Genomic DNA, 19,514 nt, shown 5'->3' with positions numbered 1-19,514 from the left:
ATCCTTGCCACCCCCCAATGATACTTCCTCATACCAAACCATTTGAAACTTAATGATTAAGTCAATAGGGTCTTGACAAGGTGGGCAAGTAGATTCAGATTGTGAGAGGCCATGCACACTACATCAAGTATTTCCTCCATATTCATTTCTTGGTTTCTTATTGATATATTCTTTGAACTCAAGGAACCCTGATTTTGAACTAACAAGTACTGTAGGCTCATATACTTCTGAAAAATAAATCTTCCTCGCAATGCCAACTCCACTCACAAGAGAAATATTAAACAATCCATTTCGTCATGCTCTATGGTACCAGGTATCCTACACTGCCCTGATGCTGCAAATTGTGACAACCCTAAGGGATGCAGTGGCTTGTTCAAAGCAAACCATAGTGGGAGAACATCAACCTGCCTGTGCATCAAGAAATCTTTCTTTTTGGACTTTCGGATTTTTCACTTATTTAGTTATTTTTGAACTTTTAACTTTTTTGGATTTTTGACTTGAAGAGAGAGATCTCTTATCTCAAATATAACTTTGAAAGCTCATTCTTGTTGACATCTCCTTGAGTGAACTTTGTTCACGCCCTTCCTATAGCGCCAATTTTTGATGTGAATTTTGTTCCACTACAAAATAGAAAATCAAACACTCAATGTCAAGGTAAAATACTAAATATTCATTCCTCTTTTGAATAAGGTCATCTCTCATGCTAAGCTTGAAAAGTAAGATAATTAAATGACTTGAAGGTTCCATTAACCGTGGATACTCGCTTAGTGAATTAATGTGATTTACTGGTAATCACTTACATTATTCATTTGATGGATATCAACTCTTGCACTTCAAAAGATTTGGCTTCACAATGTGCAATGAAAATATAGTTTTGGTTTTCAACTCTTCCTCTCAACTTAAACTTACTTCTTACTTCTACTCTTAACCATGAATGTAAGGAATCAAGGATGCTGTGGACTCTACTAGATGCAGCTTAATCAACAAGTCCACCCCCCTAGTTCAAGCTTTTAGGAATACACCAATGGTTTTACATCAATATTTCCTCTTCAATCCCATCAAATGGATGCAAGTGCTTTCAATTATTGGCTAACTGCATAAAGCACACTTACAATCAGCAATAGGCTAGTGGCCCAGATTTGTTTGAGTCAAGCAAGTAAACATCCACAATTACTTTCATTCAACTAAACTACCTTAACATGAAAATAAATCTACCCTAAGTGCAAGGTTGAGGAAACCATGAAACACTTCAAAGCAACATCAAGTAATCCACCATAAAGAACCAACAATGGATTGTCCGTTACTTTGATATCATCATAGCAACAATTTGATCAAATCTCTCCCTTAGCTAGCCTAATCTAATCTAATTCAAATGTTAATAAATACAAATGAGAAGGCCTTTGCCTTTTATAGATGTTCTATTACAATGAAGGGTCAAGATTGATTGAAGATCAAGGGATAGGATTATCTCCTACTAATCCTAATTAGGGTTGCCAAATTATCAACCAATTACACGAGGGCACCGAATCATGCGCCAGGAAAATTACAAAGCTTTGATAACTAATAAGAAGATTGGACATTTGTCAAGATTTGATTGACTGTGCTTGAAATTGGAATTCTCTGATTGAAGAGAACAACTAGGTGCTACCTCATCATCCTTATCGTGTAGATTTATTTAATCTTTTGATGAAGGGAAAATATCTCTTGATTCTCAACATTTCTAACTTTGATTAACTCTTCCAAAACTATAAATCTCTTTGAGGATGATTATGATGGCTCTCATTCCTGAATTATTTCATCTTTAAGATCTTCTCCATCCTGTGAAAATATTTCTAATGGCCTTGATTTGAATTGGCACTTGCATCTTGAAATTCACTTTGATCTTACTTCGATCTGAAAATTGATTGCACTTGTGAACTTGGTGATATTTTCATGTGATTGGACTTGTCTTGATATTGAACTTCTCCTCAACTTCAAAATAAACTTGCATTGTGAAAGTCTAGATGTTAGATCTCTCTTCTCACTTGCAACTTCCAAATTTGACTCTGGAATTTTGAATTTGTAGGTTTGATTGAACTTCTGGAAGCCTTCATGTAGCTGGGAACGATTTTGAATGTACTTGGATGACTGGATCTTGCATCTTCCTTCCCATTTGGAATTCTTTAAGCACTTCTCCTGTAGCTTACTCGGAGCCCTCATGGTCTTGATCACCACCTTATCTTCTAACATCCTCCTTTAATGAAATCAACCTTGCAAAACAAGAGAGAGAGGCGCATTAAACTCACAAAATTCACTAACCCAAAAAAGGAAACCTGAAAGGTAATGCAATAATTACAAATTTTTTAAATGTAAATTCAGATTCTACTGAACTTCTTGTAAATTTTGCAATGTAATCCCATCAAAATCTGGGAAAAAACGAATGAGTTTACGATATCACATGCCCATATTTGTGGATTTTCCATCTTCCAATCTCTGATTTTTAGAAGGAAGTCTGCCTCAAATGTTCAAAACTGAAGGAAAGTGTTGCCCTCACAAGACAATCTGCTTTAAAAGAGGAAATTTGCTGCTCACTGGTAAATAATTCGCTGCCAATTAGCAGAGCCAAGTTTGCTTTGAGATGATGCAACGAAATGATTTGGTCTTCTTATATAGGCACTTTAAAATATGAAAAGGCAGGACTGTTTTGGGGCTGACTTGCAGCTTTCTTGACCATTGGAATAATCAAATTTAATTCTTTTATACTGGTCTACTTGTAGTGAATTGTTTTCTTTATCAAAAACTCATGCTTGTACCTCCTTATTGCCTTACTTGTTGAAGCCTTATTTCTGCGCGGAATTGAAGAGGGGATTGGACAAATTCCATGTGCACATTACCAATTACCACCTTGTCAAATCAAGCAAATTATGTCTTCCTCTGAATCTTGTGGCGGAAATCAATCAAGTCTTAGGATTTTGCTATTGGAAGGGGTGAGATTTGAGTGAAGTTGGAGAATTCTCCCCAAGGGCCAATGGATTCCCCTTGGTCTTTGCGAATTTTCCCATTAGACTGGTGGATCCCACCATATCTTTGGGAATTTTCCCAACACCTAAACATTTTCCTATAATAATTTTGGCCAAGTGAACCATCTTTTCATTCCCATTTGACTAAACTCAATCTGAAATAACATAGGCTTAATTGTTTTTAGTAGACTTCATTACTTGGTGGGGGCAAAATTATGGCCTCCATTGGGATTTTTCCCAAGAGACAAGTGGATTCCACCATGTCCTTGGGGCAACTATTAGCCAATTTTCGTCAAGAAACATCATTTTGAACATCTCTTTCACTCCTCTCCTCAAATCTCAGTTGAAACCTGTCATTAAGAGGGGTAAAATTTTGGGGGGTGTTGGGATTAATCCCCCAACATGGTCAGATTCTGAGCTAGTGCTGGGATTTTTGCTTGTAAGTTAACTTCCCAATTCAACACTTAGTCATTTTTTAGCGTAGGTGATGGGAGGATTTATACAACATTTAACTATAAGTTATATTTATTTGCTTTCTACTAAGTTATATTTATCTAAATATTGTTAGGATGTTTGACATAGGTTTCAACTTCATCAGAGTTATAATAAAGAGTCTAGATTTTGGGAGTTTTAAAAAATTTCCAGACTTGGCCAAATTTTCAACATGCCTTTAACAATGTTGTTTACCGTACAGGGCAAAAAAAGTCTATTGCATTAAGATATTAGAATGTAACATAGAACAAAGACTTTATTCATATAAACAATATGCAATTCCAATTACAACGATTACAATAATGATCCAATAGTCCATTCAGACAATGTACATATACTTTCTCGAAGGGGTGACTCAATCATCACGTGCCCTTTTGGATACAACTTTACTCGTCGGCTACAATATGGATTTTACCGACAACATCATCCCCCCCAAAAAGTAAAGTCGTCTTCGGACGACAAAATCAAAAACTCAAAACATAATTCAAACACTAATTACATCAAGATTTAGACAACTAGGAAGAGGGATGCGTCCCTGGTGTGGTAGACATCTGTGTTCTAAGCTTGTTCAATGTCTGTACCTTTAAATTTGCTTCAGCCTCCATTTGAATCTCCAAGGCTGTTTGCATCATCTCAGTAATCTCTCCAAGTTCCGTCTCCTTCTCTGTTGCTACCTGACTCTGGTGAGCCAAAAATGTTGTCCTCTCGAATTCCTAGGCTGCTCTCTTCGACTCTTGAGCTGCCTTCTCTGTAGCTAGTTTTTCCTTCATCACTACTAACTTGGTAGTTGACTCCTTCTCAACCCTCTTTGCCGCTACTTGGTATACAAGAGGTGATACCAAGATTAATGCCGAATTTACTCAATAAGGAAAGGAATAAAATAAAAGACAAGGATGATATACAACAACACGAGAAGCATTAGTTTTAACACAACAAGCGGAGCGCAAACAAATGTTTCATCAGCTTATCGATAGACACCGAGTGGGTGAAGGAGCATTGACGGAGGGAGTGCATTCACCTAACAAACTGAGGAGTGCCAAGGACTTGCTTGAGGAAACTCAACAGAGATTGATGCTGGTGGAAGAGACAAGGGAGGAGTTCTTAAAATTGTATATGTCAAGGGTAGAGAATCCGAACAGAAGGGAAGGAACCCACACGGCTTGAAGTGCCAAAGGAGCACAAGTGTGGAGTGAACTCTTTATTCATGATACACTTGATGAACGGGTACAAGTAGAAAATGGAACAACTTTTACTTGAAGAAGTATCTCTTCACATCGGGTAATGCAGTTGTCTAAAGTAAGGCAGTTGCACAGAGCAATGCGGGTACTTAGAACAAAGTGGGTACTCAGAACAACGCGGGTAATTAGAACGGTGTGGGTACACAGAACAACGCGGGTGCGCAACAAGTACCACAGATTCAAAAGAAATTAGCAATGGCTAGACCAAGGAAAAATTGTTGAAGTTTAATGGCGATGGGACAGCCAATCCAATTAGACACTGTAAAACATGCGAAACAATCTAGACGGTGAACGGTGTAACGGACTAGGATGATTGGGTCCGATAGTTGCTGGTGACCCTATAGGGAGTAGCGATTGATTGGTTTTAGGATGTTGATCCGTAGACGTTAACTTCATGGCCAAACGTTAGGAAAGAATTCATAGTAGAGTTTCAACTACTGAGGGATGATAATGAGATAGTAGCCGAAATATACAGTACTAAGCAGGGAAAAAACGAAACAATCCGTGTATATGCAAGGAGGCTGAAAGAGCTGGTGGGAAAAATGGAAAGCCATCCAGCTAATGGGTTGAAGAAAAGGTGGTTTGTTGAAGGGCTATGACCAACATTGAAGAAGAAGATGAAACTTGTACCTCCAACATCATACGTGGATGCTTATAACCGAGCAATGGACCTAGAGAGTGAACAAAAAATGAGTGAAAAGAAGGAAAACAAATCATTGGACTCAGATGATTCATCCGAAAGTAGTGACAACGACGAGGAGTCAAGTAAGAAGGTTTGAGCACTACGAAAGGACATGTTACGAATGATAAATGAATTCAAAAACATAAAAAAGAATCTTGGCCCAGCAAGAGAAGGGGAATTATGGTGTACAAATTGTAAGGAGAAGGGCCACACAAACGGCTCTTGCTCGAAGAAACAATTTTGCGATATCTGCAAAATTGCGAGACATTCCACCAAGGAATGCCTGTTCAATATAAAGACGAAGGGACACCAACAAGTATTGCTAGCACAGGAAGTGTCTACCTCAGGAGTAGGAACGAATACGAACAATGACGCGGCAACCTCATAAGGGTATAATAACAACAGCCGACGTGGATGGGGCGGTAACAATAATAATAATAATAACAATAATGGGGGCTGAAGCCGGATTGAGTACGATTCGAGTGGACGGTCGATGATACAATGCCGTGCGTGCAACCTTTGGGGACACTTAGCCAGAGACTGTATTGTTCTCCTGCATTTTGTCACCACAAAATGTTGATAATAGCACGAAACTTTTTCAAGCTAGTTTCATGTTTCTCTAAGCTTGAATTTGATATTCAATTGTTTGATGTTGATTGATTGATCCATTTCAATTTGTATATCAAATTGTTGCACCTAAAAAGGTCCGATTTGGAAGGAAAGCATGTTTTAAAATATGCTATGCATCCCAAAAAGTCCGATTTTGAAAGGAAAGCATGCATTTGGCCTCCAAGAACCTGATTTTGCTCATAACTTGAGATTTTCTTGGTGGAATTGCATGAAATCTTCTCCATTGAAGATGTTTTTCCTTGGCAATGATTTTTTTTGGATCAAAAATGAATTTAGCATGCTGAAAATTGTTTTTGGAGATCAATCCTAGGGCACATTTTTGAAGAAAAACTCCAAATTCCTTGATTTTTGCTCATAACTTGAGTTGTACTCAATGGATTTGCATGAGATTTGTTCCATTTGAAACGTTTTTGCATGGCAATGAGTTCCCTTGCTTCTAAAATGGATTCATTTGCCTCAAAAATGTTTTTGAAACTTTTATGATGGATCATGTTTTTGGAGAAATATGTAAAAAATTCCATTTTTAGTGCATGTTTTTCCTCCCAACCAAACCATTTTGGCATCTTTTGGGGATTACATTGTATTGGAGTTCACATTTTGAAGTTTAATGATCAAAATGTTTTGATCTTGCAACATGAAGAAAAACGTTTTTTTACCAAAAATGTGTTGCAAGCATAAATCTTCAAAAATGTTGGAGTATGGAGAGTTTATAGGGCACGTTTTGGCATCTTCCAACAATTTCTCCTTGTTTGCTGCCCTCTCCCATTTGAATTTGCAAAGTTGGAAAAAGGTCTTACCATTTTTGAAGATTTTTTCAAACATTGGAGCATCTTTTTCCTTCATATTTGGCACTTAATCTTCATGTAAGTAGACTTCTTCCTCTTTGCAGTTTAATTCATGTGTATCTTGCTGATTTTATGCATGAAATTACTAGATGGTTGCCATTTGTGAAAATCTTTGCCATGGAAAGTGCATTTTTCCTTTAAATATGAAGTTTTTATTCATTTTCATGTTTTTGGTTCTTTTGCAAATTCCAATTTCGAATTTGAGTTTTGAAGTGCATTGCATCTTGGCATGTTTGAGTTATTTTTCGAAGGTACGTTGTTTCTTTTGCATTTCGTGTTTTGTGCTTGCTTGTCGGGTTTTCTCCTTCATGTGAAAGCATCTCATCTTTCACATTCCATTTCCATGTCACGACACTTCATCTTTCACTTAACGAAATGCGATTACATGTTTTCCATCTCATTCGCCATCCACACATGCATGCAATCCCATTTTTCGCTTCCATTTTCACTCATCTCACTTTCCACATCCATTCGCACGACATGATTACACGAAATGCCTTACGTGTAATTGCATCTCAAAGGTCCGATTTTGATTAAAAGTCACTTTTTGAAAAGTCAAAAAGATGTCATGTGCATGTTTTCCCATGTACTTTGACTTTACTTTTCCTCAAGGCATCTATAAAGTTCATTTTCCTTCAAACTTCATTCCATTTTCACCTCTCCATATGCATTCACGCCTTCATGAGAAAATACATGTTTCCGAATCTTTCCGTGCTTTGCACCTCATCCCATCACCCGCACTTACATGTGAAAGCTCGTCCACCATCCACATTCGCATGTCATCTCACTTTTCATTCCTCATTACATTTACATTTACATTTGCAGCAGATCCAAAAAACTCAACACTTTTTTCATGTTCGTAGTTGGAGAGGATGTATTACATAAGATGTGTAATTACATGTAATGTGAGTTACATGTGTATGTAAAAGATGTAATGCGAGTTGCATGTGCAGTATCATGTAACCTTTTATTTTCTTCTATAGTTAGACTAGGTCAAAGTTGGTTGAGTTGCTTCCACTTTTTCGTCCACCTTTTTCTCAACTTCTTTGCTTATATAAAGTAGTGCCCCCTCATTTTAAAATCATCATTATCTTTATGCAAGAGAGCTCTAGAGAAATTGTGCCAACAAAACTTTGTTTGTGTTAGCACTATTTTGAGAGAAAGTGAATACAAAGGAGCATTTGAGACTTAACTTTGATTAAGTGAGACTGTTATTTGAGTGAATTGTAAGCTTTGTCTATGATTCATCCAAGTTGTTTTTGATTCATATTGTCTTGTGTTATTGGTAATTGTTCTAGTGAATTGAATTGAAAAGAGTTAAGAAACAATTGAAGCCAGAGCTTTGACCAGGAGCAATTATGAAAGTGTATAGTTAGAAGCTTTGTTTGTAGCTTATATTTTCTTCTTAATTTGTAGAATAGTAATATTCTTACTTTTAGGAGTCTTTGTGCCCTAATTGTAAATTTTTTTCATATAGAAGGACGACCGGACTTAGAACCAAACCGGTATAATTTTTAGCTAGTCTTTGAGTTAGTAAAGGTTTATCGATATCACTGTTTTTAGCTCTTGATAGGAGTGTAGTTAGAGATTCAACCTACCCATTACTCGCTCCATGAGTAAGTGGATTTTTTCTTGAAAGATAAGAAGAAAGGATATTGGTAACACCCATTTTATTAAAATCTCTCGACTTCTTGCTTACCTTGAGTTGATCCAAGGAACAGTGAGAAGGGGGAGCCTTCCCTTTAAGGTAGGAGAGACTTTGTCTCACACGCTGTGGCTGGTCATCCTATTTTGCGACTGGATTTTTATCCAAAACTATCGGTTGCAAAATATCCACCCAACATGTGCCACGAAGGGAACACCACAACTATTGTGCAGATGGTGTGGCCTGGGAGACCACGAGGACTCAAAATGCTCGAAGCTTGGGGTGAATCCATTAAGTATAGAAACATGTGATGATGAGGAGACATTAGCCATCACTTGCGAGCAAGCAAAGAAGACAACGTATCCAGATTCAGAAGAGGAGAAGAGGAGGTTACAGCAAGTGCGAGTAGAATTAGAAAAAGAAATGGAAATTGAAAAATCACAAACAAAGGACAATGCCGACACTTCAAGGGGGAACTTGGAAAATCAAAATATTATACAGCAGGTAATGCAAACGGAGGTTCCTATGAAATTGAATGACCTTACAATGCCTCAGCTACGGACTCCAATATTCAACATGACACCACTCCTGAAAGCGACGGAAGAAACAGGAAAAGATGACAGTGGAATGACTGTGGCAGACCCAATGCTATTTGCACTCACTATAGGAAGACATCCTGTAGTAGTAGAAATGGGTATCCTCAGGACCATCCTCATGGACACAATTGTAGATGGAGGATCAGGAGTGAATGTACTACCAGAAGATATATGGAAGAAGTTGGGGCAACCTACATTGTGGCCACCTACATTTCAACTACTCACTGCTGATTAGCATGGGATCAAGCCTTTAGGGACTTTGATGGTGCAATCTATAACCATTGGAACACAACCATTCTTATTGGATTTCGTGGTAATACCATTAAAAAGAAAAGGGGACGACGCCATCCTCAAATGGGGCTGGCTAGTACAGGCGAAAATGAAACATGATTGGAAATGGAATACTCTGTCCATGGAAGGTAGAGGCCAAAGATTTGTAATTGACCTACATACACAGATAGTAGGAGAGGAGGCAACATCATTTGATTCCGAAGGCGAAGGCGGAGGAGACGATGAAGGGCATAAACAAATGAAGCCTAATGAAGAAGTAATACTGAGATTGGAAGGAGGGTCTAACGATGACGACTTGGACTCGGTGAACAACCTACTCCATTGGTAGATGGAGGACTATGAGCTCTTTCTGAGCTGTAACATGTTAAGGGTCTAGGATGGAAATAAAGGAGAGGAGAATGAATTTCCGAAGGAGTATAGAGAAGTGAAGGAAGGAGAAGCACAGATAGATGAAGCACTTGCACATATGTTTAGTGAAGACAAACCTATTAAATATGAAGAACCTATAGTTAAAACGATAAACTTAGGGGATGAGGCTAACCCGAAAAATATATTTGTGGGAGATGATTGGAACCCAGCTTTGAAAGCAATATCATTAAAAATATTCATGGAATATAAGGTTGTTTTTGCGTGGACGTGTAAGGACCTGAAAGGGGTACCATTGGAACTATGCGTCCATTGTATACCACTGATAGGAGCAGTACCCGTACGAAGGCGATCGTATCGGATGAACAAAAACTATGCTGCACAAGTCACGGATGAAATCAACCGAATGCTTGAAGCAGGCATTATTTTTAGGGTGCAGACGAGTGAGTGGGTATTACCGATTGTGATATCTCTGAAGGACACCACTTAGATAAGGATATGTGTGGACTTCCAATGCTTGAATGTAGTAACGATCAAGGATCCGTTCCCAATACCATTCACCGATAGTATTTTGGAAGAAGTCGCGGGGCATGAAATCTATTCATTTATGGATGGATTCTCTGGATACAACTAGATATCCATCGCGGAAGAAGATAGGCTTAAAACAACCTTCATAGTAGAAGACAAAGTATATGCCTACAATAGAATGTCATTCGGACTGTGCAATGCCCAACAACAAATGTTAACTCCCACAACCTATCTTGGCTTTCTAAGGTCAAATTGAAGCTGGAACAAGGATTTTCTAATGATTCTAACTCATTCCCTCGCAAATCACTTGGTTTCAACTCTATTGCCTCGACTAGCTTAGCCCAACGTTTGCTTACATCCCAGACAAACTTGACTTCTCAACAGGCCAAAACTGCCCAAAATCATTTCCTTGACTTGGAGACTTGAAATCTGTTACCACCTAAGAGTACCTAAGAACACTACTACTATTGCTAAAGCGAAAAGAGAGGGTCCCCATTTGGAATGGGGCGATGGTGTGAAAGCCTGACAATAGTTCCCACTGCTAGAAGTACTTGCCTTTCTATGAAGATCATAGATAGGCACATAACCACAAACCAAAATGAAAAAACAAAACAAAATTAGAGAGTTCATTTTCAATTTGTGTAAATAATGCAAGGAAAAAACCCAAGGAAAAAACATAAGCATACGTCTTTTTTTGAAATCTTTTTGTTCAATGTCTTTGAGAACCAATCATTACTTGCAACCCTATAGGACCAACATGAGAACTAGCTTAGAGCATGCAACAATCTATCTTCAGTTCTTTTGAGCAATGGCAAGCAAAAAAGAAAGTTCAGCAATGAATACAATCGTTTTTTTGCATTCACAATTGCATAAAGGAAATAGATATTACCCTTTCAATGTTTATATTGGTCAAAAGTAGGGTTGGTGGATTAATTTGACTTTTTCAAGCAAAGCAATTTAAAAAAGCTCAAAAATGAGCTATGTTCTGCTGTGGATCCCAAGATAATCCTCGAATTCATTGGGATTCAGTGTGGCAAAATACACAGCTTGTAGGTTTGACCTTGTTCGAATCCATAGGGAACTGCATCTAGACCTGAACCCTGTTTGGATCGGACTGAGACCCAAGAGGTTCCATATAGGGCAAATGGCTATGGGGCCACTAGAATGGATGACCCCATAGTATATTTTATAAGTCTAAATTTATAAAATACATTATGTGGCCATGCATTCTAGTGCTCCTCTAGATACCACTCCATACAAGGATTTGATTACATATGAAATTGGTTTCGATTGTGAAAGATCTACCTTAGCTAGCTGTAGAAGGAATTATTCAGGTTTCACGTGTGGATAGAATGATTGGGGGGTTATAAATTGTGCAATCTTATAAGATATTTTTAGTAAAGCTAAGTGATTGAGTGCGTTATTCTAGCAACCATATTTCTGTGTGTTGCTGGGCATGACATTGGCAAGTAAGGCGTGGGTTTCTTGCTTCATTGGTGGTGATTTTGTTGATGTATAACATCAGTCGAAGTGATATACTTATTACATTGAGTATTTGTATTCATGATTTATATGAACATTGTTTTATATCTTATATTATTGATAAGAAATATATATATGCTTAAAGATGAGTTATACATATGGTTATTTATTAACTAATGATGATTAATTATAGAGACATGTCTCCTCTCATATTTAGGAGTCTTGAAATCTGCATTTGGAAATCATCAATCACATTGGCAATGTTACTACATTTGCAGAAACAATCCTAAAAAAATAACATGGTATCAGAGCCGCCTGCAAATATATACATTGATTCATAGGCATTTGCATAAGAGAGCATTGTCGAGCCTTTGGATTTATTTATTTTTGCAATGGAAAAAGCTCAATTTTGATACATAGATTTGTTATCCTCTCTTGTTCTGAAATCTATACTAGATTTACCTGCGAGGCTTGATAAGGAATGTGTCGACTGTGTTTTTTAGGAGGAAACAATTATCAAACGAATGGTTTCTCTTGTTCAAGGCAATGAGGAGGATCAGGTACAAAAAAAAAGGTTGGAAGACACATTTCCCGTTATAATACGAGGCAAACCCGAGAGGAGGCCATGTCATTACACAAGCAAGACATGGGAGAGCGATACAATCATAAAGGGAGGGCAGTCAATGGTTAAGAACCCACTTCATAACACGAGACATAATCAGATAGTATGAAAGACTGGCACGTCATACTCTACATGCATAGAAACAGGTCCTTCACCGCATTAAGGAAGGAGTGGATAGATAGTAGACTGGTCATCAATACCAAGATACAAGGGAGGTAATGAAGAATGTTAGCCACATAAGCCAAAGGCACTCCACAAGCAGACAAGACAATGATTAGGCCCACATTATCATCGGGCAAGATTCTGGATAATGCTCGAAATAATGCATGGGTATCATTTGATGGTAAGAGACAACAACTCCTCTCAAAAAGGGGATTCTGTTCGCATTAGCATGAGTGAGCACCCACTTCCAACTGTAAACAAATTTGACCAAACAAGTGACTGGTTTACGATGTTAGAAAATAATAGTGATTGACTAAGTCCGCAACACAAGGGGGATTTGTTATTAACATTAGGTGCCGGAATCCATGAGGTAAGTATGAATGTGTATTAATTATGTTTCTTTTGATATTCTTATGAAATATATATTTTTAATTCCTTGCATTATTAATATATTATGGTAAATATTTGATAGTGTAAGGAAATGATGATATTTTAATTCAGAATGATATTGAATAATTTGATATAATGTTTGTGAGAGTTATTATGGGAGTATGAAAGATAAAGGGTTAAGTGTTTTGTAATCTTACATCCATTATTGAAAATATTATATTACAATCATTGATGCTAATTAATGTTAACATTCTTATTGATATTCCTATAAGAGTTATGTGTCTTGATGTTTGTCTTCGAGAATGTTCTTGCAGAAAAAGAGGGAGATTGAGATTTAGAGGGAGTTTACCATTTCATTAGAGGAAACCTTGAAAGAGAGGGAGAAGATAGAGGATATGATTTAGTCAACCTTTGGTAATCTCAATCATATTGATTAAGAGGGAGTAAATCATGTTGTGATGATTCTCCGTGATCAATAAATTCTAGTAGACAAGAGGACAATGATTAATGAATATGTTTTGACTATGTGATTTTAATGGGCCTACCCCCTGTGTATATCATGAGGAAGTGATGACCTATCACCAGAAGATCAAAAAATCGATATCAGATTCAGAGCGAGTCTGACAAGAATCCTTGGGTGAAGAGAGTCTCTAAGGGAGTAACTAAACTTCCTAGGATCATTGTTCAGAGGGAGAATTTTGAGGTGCAATTCCTTGTGGATGATATCTTCTCTATGAGGAGAAGTTCTAAGGGAAATTCCTTGTAATGCATTCTTCTCTATGAGAGAGAATTGAGGTAATAGCCTTTACACCACCTTCTGACTTGGTTCATGGTGGTTACTATTTCACATATCATATGTAATGAAAGGTGATGATCTTTCATTGACATATATAAACAGAGGGTAACCATTATAAGATGGCGATCTTATAAATGGTTACCTGTTATTATGGTTCTTTGGGCTGGACTTTGCTAGACACCATGATAATGAATAGACAAAAGGTAATCTTTGTAAAGTAACAATCTTGCAAATGATAGGCCTGTTATTACGATAGTTTTGTTTCATATACATTGTAAGTCATTGATAATGAATGCATTATGATTACTCTAGTTATTGTTTTGGACAATAGAGATCATAATATATACTATGATAGTGTTCATAACATGTTGATTATAATTATTTGACAAGTCACTATTTCAGAGTGTTAAAGTTAGATAACGTGTTGTGTATAGATAAAGTGTTTTTCACTTCTCCCTTGCTAAGAGTGAGTGTTGATGTATAGCATCAGTCGAAGTGATATACTCATCACATTGAGTATTTGTATCCATGATTTATAGGAATATTGTTTAATGTCTTATATATATATATATAGATTAATATTACACATATGCTTAAAGATGAGTTATACATATGGTTATAATGATGATTAACTATAGAGACATGTCTCCTCCTCTCATATTTAGGAGTCTTCAAATCTGCATTTCGACATCATCAATCACATTGGCAATGTTACTACATTTGCAGAAACAATCCTAGAAAAATAACAGATTTGTGAGGTACTACTGCTCACCATATGCTTCTTGGGTTGGCATTAAGGATTTACTAGAGGTGAGGCATCATTATGAGTGCAGATTGAAGTTGGGAATGACATTTTAATGGTCGACCTCACCTGAAGTCTGGACGTGGCTGGAACTGGACACGCTGGTCAACTTATATTATCAGCTGGGCGATTGAATTATGTGGAAGGTGTGAGGCTATTAGAGGGTGGCATGTAGGTATAACTGCTCATTTGATCTTGGTGTGTGAATTTAAGATTTCAAGCTTCAGCACAGCCATGGCATAAGTTGCTGTACATTCCAAGAGACATAATTTTGATTCAAATCATTCTTTTCAGCTCATCCAATGGTAGAGTTTTGTCGTGTTGAGGTCAGAGTTTTTATGAACTTGTATGTGTGAGTAATCTGCCCATATACCTGCAATTTATTGAATGCAAATACTGATGTTATCATTGTTTCCCAATAGTGCAACTAGTTGTTATTTGCTATGAATGGCAATATATTGTGGTGAATGTTGTATGGGATTTTAGCAACCCAAGCTACGTAATTTGCAATCAGAAAAATCAGAAAACATTTTATTTTACATGCGTGCAAATATTTGACAAAATACCCACTTAGTGGAAGGAGGAAAGACTAAAAAATAAAATTGGAAGGGTCATTACATTAGGCTGATGTCCATCGTACACCACTGCATGGATGGTCAAGTCTTGATGACCAGACACATTTTGATGGTGCTCACTTGGTCATCCTTTGTGATCCTAAATATTTTACATCATACGAGCTCACTTATAAATGCCAAGGTCTTGTTGTTCTAAGAGTTATTTTACTGTATACTTGTATCCAGATTGGTTGTGTTTATATTTTTCTCTAATGCCCTATACCACACTTTCTCTCAAAACATATAAAGGTAAACAGATAGATGTCTATCCATCATTTGGGAACTCAATATCAAGGTAGACTTCTTCCTATTGGGAATATTCTGAGTAATGGGTTCATCTCCTCTTAGAGTGATTATATTTGTTGCCAAGCTGTTGTGTGCTTCTTAAGCCATGCTAAAACACTGGACAAATAAGTAGAGATTTGAAACCTTAGAAACCACACAAGCTGATACTAGTTTAAATGGCGCTTAAAACAAGTACTGTGTTTAATATTAGAGTTAACAAATAATACCAAATATGTATCTTTTTGAATTTTTTAGAGGGCTCCATCCAATGTGATGCAGTAGTGCTTTTATTCTCTGTTCTTAAAACATAGAATGACAAGTGAACGGCATTCTGGACAACTTTTTCAGATAGTTACAAAAAATTGTCCCACACTTTCTTGTTGTGGTCTGCTGTTAACTAAGCTTTTCCAAGATTGGTTGAGCCAGGGGATGATCAATGCACTTTATTTATATAATTCAAATTTATTTACTTAAAAATTTTGGATTTTGGTTTACTCAGAAAACGTGTTATGATTATGATGGAAAGGTGCATATTTATACTTTTAGAAAATCACTTTGGTGCTCTGTATAAATTTAGTTTTGAGTTCATTTTTTCCTACATTCTAGAATGTCAGATGTCAATTTACCTGGTTCCTATTGCGTGTACCAATTTTGACAGAAACTTACAAGCTGTTTGGTTGTAGGTTCACTGCCAGACATAGATCCTGGATAAAGAAATTATTGCTGGGAGAGGTACCATAGCAAATTCGTTATATCTATTGCCACTAAAACTACTTCACAATATTCAACATAAAGACCATTAATTGGAATATTGAATATGACAACTTTACAGGTATTCAATATTTTGCTTGGCACATTTACAGTGAAACTTCATACGACCAAGACAATTGCTGTAAAACTTTCATTTTGAATTTTAATTAGATTCTCTATAATGATGCTGTCTAATACACGATAATAACTTTTTAAACAGTGGCAACTGGTTCAATGTTGGACAAATGCATTAAATCTCTAGATGGGCATGATCTGTCATTGTGTTGCATCGATCTCAATAATTATTGCTGTGATGCATGTCAACGATCTATATTCTTAAAAGATGGTCTGTTTTAAATCCTCTTTCATATGATTCTTTGTTCTTCTTCTAGGGTGGAAGTCTGGAATATTTATAATGAACAGAGTCATTGTAGGCAAAATTAGAGGGCATTGACATTGCAACTCAGAAAGATCAATAATATAGTTGGGTTAAGCAATTACCAAGTTTCAGTTGATTTTTATTCTTGGAGTTCTCTACAAGCCATAGGAGCTGTGTCAACCTACTCTTCTTGAAATCAATTCCACCCATTGTATTAAAAAGCTTAGTAATTTGGAGCTCTTCTTTGCTAAATTAAGTTTGAATTTTTCTGCATGCTGCTGATTGAGTCCTACAAAATACAATAAACATTTCTTATTGAAGTTTATATTCAGATGCAAGTTTCTTTTCTGCAACTGTAGCCATTATAAATAGACATTATATCCTAATACGTAATGATAGTGTTACGGTAGTGATAAGCCTACACTTCATTATGATTCGTGAGAAATTATTTGAGCTCTTGTGAACACATTTCTTATTCATCTGGTACTTGGAAGTTTTTTTCTTTTGAAATGAGTTTTGCTGTTTAAACTTGCTGATCAACAAGACCAAGTATTCAGAAATTTTTAGTTTATGATTAATTTGAGTACTTGGTGATTCTGAGCCTGAACTCACAGAATCTGCAGCAAAAAAATTGATGCAGCTTAAATGTGGTAAAACTACATCTCGTCACTGAAAATACACTTTTGTTTCTTTTTTAAGCCCTACACTCCCACAACTGGAAGTCCAAACTAGAATTTAAACATTCTTAAGCAAATTCGAGATAGTTTATTTGAAAATTCTTAAGCAAATTGGAGTTAATTTATAGCAATTTGAAGAGCAAATTTTATGAATTTCGAGTTTCCAATTTATTATTATCACTTTTTCTTTTCTTCCAAGCATGAAAATGCTTTTTAGTATGTTAAATTCTTTCTAACATGTAAAGAGTATGATTTTGAATGCATAAACTCAATTATGTAAATTTTATTGCTGATTAATGTAGTTTTTGAGTGTGAAATTGCCATTCCCCCCTAACCATAATGTTTATACTTGAGGATTTTTTTGTTGTTTGTTAAATTAATTAATGCTATTGCTATGCAGTTACACTGTTACATTTGAAATGCTAATATATGATTAAGACAAAATTTATATGCATTGGTGTATTTTATTTTTCAAATGCCATTTTTTTGGTCTTTGAAAATATTGTAGGTTATCATACAATGGAGTCCATCTCTTATTAGGCTTAGAATCACTAGGTAAAATCCATTTGGTTGGAATTCGTCCTAGTGGAAGTCATGATGTTGCTGAGAAATGTGCCACATTTGGACTTGTCCACGATAGAGTGATTTGTCTCTTTTTCTAGCAAAGCTTAATGCAATCTATCATCTCATGTACCATATCTCATGTATTCCTTTCCTTGGTGCCAAATTGTGTGAAAAATCCATAGATGCAAGTAGCCCTTGCATTGTTAGATGATAAGAAACTAGAGAGAATGAGGAAACGAGTAACTGTAGTAGTTTTTATCTATCTTAATTTGATAGTGGAAATTGAAGTAGTTATGGCAAATTTTGTGGGATCCAGTTGTGGTCCATGTATATGAGACACATCCATGCCATCCAATTTTTTGAAAGGCTAGCCATAATTGTTTTGTACCTAGACACCTGATTGGAGCACACACTTTGTTGCAAAGTACATGGTGGAACAAATAGAAGACTGGAGAATGGGTATGGCACATGCAGCTTTTGGTTATAGAATAACCTTCCTTTCAACATGTTGATGTACTTGTATTGAGAACACAAATATGTTGTACCTAGAAATGTACTGGGAGTACAACCTTTTTTGCAAAGTATAGATCAAACCAAAGAGATGCATTAGAAAACATAGAAGGCATGTGTAATGTCTAGTATTAGAACAACCTTCCTTTCACCACGGTGAACAATTTGTACTAGGAGTATTGGATGACATAAATGGAAGTTGCAAAGAAAGGGTGTAAAGTGCTAGTTCTAAAAGAGTTAAGCGGGAGGTTGCTTTGATATGTTGTTGCAAATGTAAAGGCAACTTTGGACGATCAAAAGAAGCAATGATGAAAGTTCAGAGTCCAGATGCACCATTCTTTCATATGGGTAGGCGGATGGAAAGAACAACACTTATCAAATTTTGGTGGCATCAACTTTGATCTTGTTGTTGGAGGAGATTGTCTTGGATGTGGGCACGTTGTCTTTGACAATGCAACAACTTACATAATGATCAAGAAAGTTCTTTAGGAGAGGTATTCCTCTGATGCAAAAGCATCCAGGGTGTACGGGCAATCTTGCACCACTCAAAAAATATTATCTAGTTTTTCAATAAGGGTTATCTTTGTGTAGAGTCACTATTTTTTGAAAAATTACTATTTTTCGTAAGTTGTTTGTTTGAGCTTTGAATGTTCTAATTTCTTCCTTGGAGTTTCACTTTGGTCATATCAGTCTACTAATAAAGTTTCATTGGAATAGCAAGTTTCGTTTTGAATATATTGAAAAATCTTGGTTTTGGTAGAGGGGTACAAAAACTTTGAACTCAGTTTTGAAGTCTTTGGATCAAAAATAATATTTACACTATAAATATATCATGTACAAATATTATTTCAAAAAGCAATATTTAACTTAGATGTTTTAAATAAAGCATAAAGTAACTTTCAAAAATAAATTAAACTATATAGTTAATAAAGCCACTTAAGTGAAAATTAAAAAGCAACTCAACATTAAATATAACATAAAGTGCTCTATAGTCACTTGAGTGATAAAGTAATTAAAAAACATAACATAAAGTGAATTTATGTTATATTTTTCAAAAAGTGAATGTCAATATTAAAATATAACATGATATTTTAATTATGCAATTTCATCTGCAGAGTCCACCTTTTGGCTTAAATAATCACATTTCTTGATAGCCAAGTCCGATTAAG

The 19,514-nt window shown here is 36.2% G+C and overlaps 1 protein-coding gene across 9 annotated transcripts in view; it reads left to right on the top strand.

Moving 5' to 3' along the window:
- Positions 1-19,514, top strand: part of LOC149548297 (uncharacterized) — a 149,283-nt gene that overhangs the window by 60,548 nt on the left and 69,221 nt on the right. For 7 of the 9 annotated variants that reach the window (XM_089792391.1, XM_089792384.1, XM_089792389.1 and 4 more), the window contains one exon: positions 16,149-16,297. In XM_089792391.1, coding sequence (XP_089648517.1) covers positions 16,283-16,297 — 15 coding nt within the window. In that variant the 5' untranslated portion in view covers positions 16,149-16,282. Of the gene's footprint in view, positions 1-16,148; positions 16,298-19,514 lie in introns of those variants that run through there. The other 2 variants (XM_089792392.1, XM_089792385.1) reach the window with 2 other exon arrangements.

Source organism: Cupressus sempervirens, chromosome 7 (genome assembly GCF_028749045.1).
Source record: "Cupressus sempervirens isolate cs-2001-9-10 chromosome 7, ASM2874904v1, whole genome shotgun sequence".
NCBI lineage: Eukaryota > Viridiplantae > Streptophyta > Pinopsida > Cupressales > Cupressaceae > Cupressus > Cupressus sempervirens.
This window is presented reverse-complemented; position numbering and strand designations above follow the sequence as displayed.